Here is a 7,168-nt window from a genome sequence, read left to right as displayed (position 1 = left end):
CTAATAGATGACATATAGTTGAATCTTCTTGTTTGATACAATCTTTGTCTTTTCATTAGTGTATTTAGACTTGATATTTAAGATTAATATTGATAGAGTTCAATTAATTTCTGCCATATTTGTTCATGTTTTCTGTTTGTTTTCCTTTTCATTTTGTCTATTTTTGTTTTCATACTTTTTCTCTTTTTTATAGTTTTATTTTTTTATTTTTAATTATTATAAATACATAATAGTTGCACATATTTATGGGGTAGCAGTGAAATTTTGATCCAAGCATAAAATGTGCACTGCCTAAATCAGAATAATTGGGATATCCATCAACTCAAGCATTTATCATTTCTTGGTGTTAGGAGCGTTCCAATTCTACTCTTTTTGTTATTTTGAAATAAAAGTTATTGTTAGCTACAGTTGTCCTATTTTGCTACCAAATACTAGGTTTTATTCCTTCAATATAATTTTTTTTTTTTTACCCATGAAATATAGCCTTTTATCACTCTCCCGCCTACTACTCTTTCCAGTCTGTGGTAACCATCATTCTACTTTAACTCCATGAGATAAATTTTTTTAGCTTTCACATATGAGTGACAACATGTGATATTTGTCTTTCCATGCTTGGTTTATTTCATTTAACATAATAATTGGTCCCATCCATGTTGCTACAAATGATAAGATTTCATTCATTTTACGTCTGAATAATTCCATTTTATATATCACATTTGCTTTATTCACTAACCCACTGCTGGACACTTAGGTTGATTCCATATGTTGGCTATTGTGACAGTGGATTATATGATAGTTCTACTTTTAGTTTTTTGAGGAATCTCCAAGTTGTCTTCCATACTGGCTGTACTAATTTATATTAGCACCAGCAGTGTACGAGGGCTCCCCTTTCTTCACACATGCCAGCTTTGCCTGTCTTTTGATAAAAGCCATTTTAACTGGAGTGAGATGATATCTCATTTTAGTTTTGATTTGCACTTCTCTGACAATTAGTGATGTTGAGCATTTTTCCATATATCTGTTGGCCATTTGTATGTCTCATTTTAAGAATGCCTATTCTGATATTTTTTCCATTTTAAACCAGATTATTTGACTTTTTGCTATTGAGTTGTCTGAGCTCCTTATATTCAGGTTATTGATCCCCTGTCAGATGGGTAGTTTGTAAATATTTTCTCACATTCTGTGGTTTGCCTCTCCATTTTGTTGAATATTCTCTTCGCTGTGCAGAAGCTTTGGACCTTGATGAGAAGGATTAAAAACCATATGACCATTTCAATAGATGCTGAAAAGCATTTGATAAAATTCAATATCCTCTCATGATAACAACTCTCAAAAAACTGGGTATTGAAGAAACATACCTCAAGACAATAATAACTGTATATGACAAACTTATAGCTGGTATCATGTGAAGGAGAACAGAAAGCCTTTCCTTTTTTTATTTTTTATTTATTTATTTTTGAGACAGAGTCTTGCTCTGTCACCCAGGCTACAGTGCAGTGGCATGATCTCGGCTCACTGCAGCCTCAGCCTACCTGGTTCAAGTGATTCTCCTGCTTCAGCCTCTCGAGTAGCTAGGATTACAGGTATGCACCACCAGACCCGGCTAATTTTTGTATCTTTAATAGAGACGGAGTTTCACCATGTTGGCCAGGCTAGTCTCGAACTCCTGACCTCAGGAGATCCACCCACCTTGGCCTCCCAAAGTGCTGGGATTAGAGGCATGAGCCAGTGTGCCTGGTTGAAACAAGATAAGGATGCCCACTTTCACCCTTTTACGTAAGATAATACAGGAAGTCCTAGCCACAGAAATTACATAAAGGAAAGAAATAAACAGCATCCAAATTGGAATGGAAGAAGTCAAATTATTCTTGTTTGCAGATTATATAATCTTAATTTCCGAAAAATCTAAAGATTCCACAAATAAAACCATTAGAACTAATAAACAAATTCAGTAAAGTTGCAGGATATAAAGTCAACATAAAAAAATAGCATTTCTGTATGCTAACAGCAAACAGTCTGAAATAGAAACTATGAAAGTAATACCATTTACAATAGCCACAAACAAAATAAAATACACAATAATAAACTTAACCAAAAATTGAAAGATCTCTACAATGAAAACTATAAAACATCACTAAAAGATATGGAAGAAGACATCAAAAAAATGAAAAGATATTCCATGATGATGAACCGAAGAAACAATGTTATTAACGTGTCCATTCTACCCAAGGCAATGTATAGATTCAATGCAATCCTTATCAACATACCAGTGACATTCTTCACAGAAACAGAAAATAGAAGACTAAAATGTATATGGAATCAGAAAAGGCCCTGAATAGCTAAGGCAACCCTGAGCTAAAAGAACAAAGCTGAAGTCATCACGTTACTAAACTTCAAATTATACTACAAAGTTATAGCAATTGAAACATTGTAGTACTGGCATACAGACACATAGACCAATAGAACAGAATAGAGAACTCAGAAATGAATCCACACATTTTCATTCAACTCACTTTTGACCGAGGTATTAAAAACATGCATTGGAGAAAGGACAGTTTCTTCAACAAATAGCTCGGGGAAAACTGGATATCTATATGCTGGAGAATGAAAACAGACTGCTATCTCACCATACACAAAAATAAAATCAAAATGAATTAAAGACTTATATCTAATACCTGAAACTATGAAACATTGGGGAACCATTTCAGGATGTTGGTGTGGGGAAAGATTTCTTGAATAAGACCTCAAAACCACAGCCAACCATAGTAAAAATGGACAAATTAGATCACATTATGTATTTTACAGTTTGAATATTTTCTGATTTTATTTTCTCTCATTTCTTATCATGTTAATTATACCTTTTTTTCTTTGTACTTTTTTAGTTGTTACCTTAGAATTTTGCAACATACATTTACAATTAATCCAAACCTGCTTTCAAATAACACCATATCACCACGTAGGTAAGCCAAGTACTTTATAATAACAAAATATTACTAGCTTCTCCCTTCTGTCCTTATAGTATTGCTACATTCATTTCACATATGCATAAGCATGCATATATATGTGTATGTATATATATACACATATGTATACATAATCGAATACACTGTTGCTATTATTATTATTGTTTTCTGTTAGATCAACTAAGCAAAAGTTAGTATTTTACCTTTACTTATGCATTTTCTAGTGCTCTTCCTTTATTTATGTTGATCTGAATTTCTGACCTACATAATTTTCTTCCCTATGAAGAACTTCTTTTGCAAGGCAGGTTTACTAACAAAAAAATCCCTTAATTTTTATTTTTCTGAGAAAATCCTTATTGCTCCTTTACTTTTGAAGAATAACCTCACGAGGTGCAGAGTTTTAAATTGGTGGGTTTTATCTCTTAACACTTAAAATATTTTATCCCACTCTCTTCTTGCTTGCTGTGCAGCAAGCTTGCTTGCTTCCTTGTTTCTCAGGAGAAGTCAGTGGTAGTTCTCTGCTCCTCTATAGGTGTAACTGTTTTTTCCTCTGGTTTCTCCCAAGATTTTTTTTCATCTTTGATTTTCTAAGTTTTTATATGATATGCCTAGATGTACTTTTTTGGCATTTATTCTTCTTAGTATTTTCTGAGATTTCTGGATCTGTAGTTTGGTATCTGACATTAATTTAGGGAATTTGTCATTTTCGCATCCATATTGCTTTAGCTCCTATCTCTCCTTCTTCTCTTTCCAGTAATATTATGTATAGGTTACATCTATTTATGGTTATGCCACAGTTCTTGGACATTATGTTCTGTTCTTAGCATTTTAATCATAGTTTAAGTTGTTTCTTTTTTAATTCCTAATCTGATAATTCCAACATTCCTGCCATGTCTGAATATTGTTCTGATGATTGTCTGGTCTCTTCAAACAGTTCTTTTGCCTTTCAGTGTGTCTTGTTAATTTTCTTATTACCCCTTGTTGAAAGGTAGATGTGTTGTGCCAGGTAAAAGAAACTTCTATAAGCAGGCTTATAGTAATATAGTGGTAAGAAGGGAGTGGAGAGCAAGTGATCTATAGTCCCACTTTTACATCTCAGTCTTACGGTAATCCCATACCTCTGGACTGCAGACTTTTCTCAGTCTCCCTACTCCCCACATTAGGTGAGACAAAATGACTAGAGGGGCTACAGTTAGGTATTTCCCTACCCTTAGGTAGATTAAGCTCTGGTATAATCCCAGCAGGTTAGGCTCTGGTTAATTAGTTTCTTTTGAGGGTAGGCCTAATTAAGAAGAAGAGAATTCTCTGCTGTGTTTCAAAATGTTTCCTATTCCCCTTCCCTTGCCAGAAGCATGAGGGGATTTTTCTCCAGTATTCACTGTTAGGATCTGGTAGAATTCCTGGAAATAGAAGTTGTAAGAGTCTGAGGGTCCCCCTAGATTTTTTAACTCTCAGACTTGTACACTCTGAGCCTCCAGCTATCCATCAGCTACTGTTCAGATTTTTCTAACCCAGCACTGCTGCTATGCAGGTTTCTACTAACGGATTTCTACTCTAGTAAGCTGTGATTCTCTGTATGCACCTATCTCTCCAATTGTTGGGGCAGTAGATTTGTCCTGTGATCCCACTTGTCTGATGGATCTAAGAAGAGTTTTTAATGTTTTAGTTTGTTCAGCTTTTTATTTTTTGTTAGGACTGAATGAAGACTTCTAAACTCCTTAGGTGCTTGACCAGAAACCAGAAGTCTATAACTTTATAAGCATACATACATTTGATTTGGTCTGTTTCTTCCCCCTTTGAATTTCTTTATTAAGCCTGTCAAATTTTGTCCAGGCTTCATGATTAACCTAAAAATACTACCTAATATCTGACACTTGATCTCCCAACTTAGACATAATTTGTTTTTATTTTTAAATTTATATCTACTATATTTTAAGGTACTTATTAATTTTGACTCCTGTGGGAAGTGTACATGAAGCTAAGCATGTTTTTAGATTAAGTGCTAATTGGTCAAATAAGACTTCACAGAAAAAGTAGGATTTGAACTTGTTCTGAAGAATTAGTCATATACTGACCAAATGGTCTCTGACAAATAATTTGACATTTTTGGTATTTTGAGAACACTATATTCAAAATGCACTTTTAAATAAGCTTTCTCTTATGTGCTTTATAACTGGGGCTGACAAACTACAGCCAGTGGACCAAATCCAGCCACTGACTATTTTTGTAAGTAAAGTTTCATTGGCATATAACTACTTCAGATTATTACCAAGACTGTACGTCCTGCAAATCTGAACATTTACTATCTGGCACTTTATAGAAAAATCCTGAGGACCTCTGCTTTAAAAGTATAAATGGAATATAGATTGAGAGCCCTTTGGGATCTAAAAAACCCCAGCAATACAAATTCCAAGTTTGTATTAGTTTTTTTATTTTTGTTAATCTGAATTGCTCCTCAAAGTTTGAGTCCCTGAATGGCAGCATTGACATCACCTGGGAAAGAAGTATAAAGTTTCCAGCCTTTTCCCCCCGCTAGCGCCGCTGGGCCTGCAGGTCTCTGTCGAGCCACGGATGCGGGTCTCTGTTCCGCAGGATGGGGTTTGTTAAAGTTGTTAAGAATAAGGCCTACTTTAAGAGATACCAAGTGAAATTTAGAAGACGATGAGAAGGCAAAACTGATTATTATGCTCGGAAACACTTGGTGATACAAGATAAAAATAAATACAACACACCTAAATACAGGATGATAGTTCGTGTAACAAACAGAGATATCATTTGTCAGATTGCTTATGCCCATATAGAGGGGCATATGATAGTCTGCGCAGCATATGCACACGAACTGCCAAAATATGGTGTGAAGGTTGGCCTGACAAATTATGCTGCAGCATATTGTACTGGCCTGCTGCTGGCCCGCAGGCTTCTCAATAGGTTTGGCATGGACAAGATCTATGAAGGCCAAGTGGAGGTGACTGGTGATGAATACAATGTGGAAAGCATTAATGGTCAGCCAGGTGCCTTCACCTGCTATTTGGATGCAGGCCTTGCCAGAACTACCACTGGCAATAAAGTTTTTGGTGCCCTGAAGGGAGCTGTGGATGGAGGCTTGTCTATCCCTCACAGTACCAAACGATTCCCTGGTTATGATTCTGAAAGCAAGGAATTTAATGCAGAAGTACAGCGGAAGCACATCATGGGCCAGAATGTTGCAGATTACATGCGCTACTTAATGGAAGAAGATGAAGATGCTTACAAGAAACAGTTCTCTCAATACATAAAGAACAGCGTAACTCCAGACATGGAGGAGATGTATAAGAAAGCTCATGCTGCTATACAAGAGAATCCGGTCTATGAAAAGAAGCCCAAGAAAGAAGTTAAAAAGAAGAGGTGGAACCGTCCCAAAATGTCCCTTGCTCAGAAGAAGGATCAGGTAGCTCAAAAGAAGGCAAGCTTCCTCAGAGTTCAGGAGCAGGCTGCTGAGAGCTAAACGAAACAATTTTCTATGATTTTTCAGATATAGACAATAAACTTATGAACAGCAACTAAAAAAAAAAAAGAAGTATAAAGTTTCCATTATGTAAGATGAATAAACTTGGAGATCTGATAGAATGTATAGCTTTTTGAAAACGCTAATACTGAAGTTTCTATAAGACTTCGAGAATAATCATCTCTCTATAGATAACATCTATAGATAATCATCTCTCTATAGATAATAAAACAGTTTGTATACTTGAAATTTGCTAAGATAATGGATTCTAAGTGTGCTCACTACATGAAAAACATGGTAAATATGTAAGGCAATGAATATGTTAATTAGCTTGATTATGGTCATTATTTCACAATGCATACCTATATCAAATCAAGTTGTACACTTTAAATATACACCATTATTTTTCAAAACTAAAAAATCAGAATTGTATATTCTGAAGTCCTATGCCTGATCTACTGAATTAGAATTTACATCTCAAAATGCAATTGATATGCACAGAATGGTTTGAAAAATTCTACTTTAAAGAGCATCAATTGAAGAACCAGCATCCAAACTCAGATTTTAGCTGACTGCCTGAATTTGGCTTCTGCTGCTGTCACTTACTATCTCTGAGGCCATAAATAAGCAACTTAAATTCCCTGTGTCTCAGCTTCCTATTTGTAAAATGCAACTAATGTTGTTATATGTATCTCAGTGTCATTTCAGTGATAAATTAGTG

The 7,168-nt window shown here is 35.1% G+C and overlaps 1 protein-coding gene across 1 annotated transcript; it reads left to right on the top strand.

Moving 5' to 3' along the window:
- The first annotated feature begins 5,523 nt into the window (after positions 1 to 5,523).
- Positions 5,524 to 6,510, top strand: LOC129481170 (large ribosomal subunit protein uL18-like). Its single transcript, XM_055276226.2, has one exon. The coding sequence runs from the start codon at positions 5,707 to 5,709 to the stop codon at positions 6,445 to 6,447; it is 741 nt and encodes a 246-aa protein (XP_055132201.2). The 5' UTR covers positions 5,524 to 5,706; the 3' UTR covers positions 6,448 to 6,510.
- Positions 6,511 to 7,168: the final 658 nt, after the last annotated feature.

Source organism: Symphalangus syndactylus, chromosome 4, assembly GCF_028878055.3.
Source record: "Symphalangus syndactylus isolate Jambi chromosome 4, NHGRI_mSymSyn1-v2.1_pri, whole genome shotgun sequence".
NCBI classification, from domain to species: Eukaryota; Metazoa; Chordata; class Mammalia; order Primates; family Hylobatidae; genus Symphalangus; species Symphalangus syndactylus.
This window is presented reverse-complemented; position numbering and strand designations above follow the sequence as displayed.

Bases quoted from the DNA above. Each gene is read 5' to 3' on its own strand.
- LOC129481170 (XM_055276226.2), top strand. From the start codon at position 5,707: ATGATAGTTCGTGTAACAAACAGAGATATCATTTGTCAGATTGCTTAT.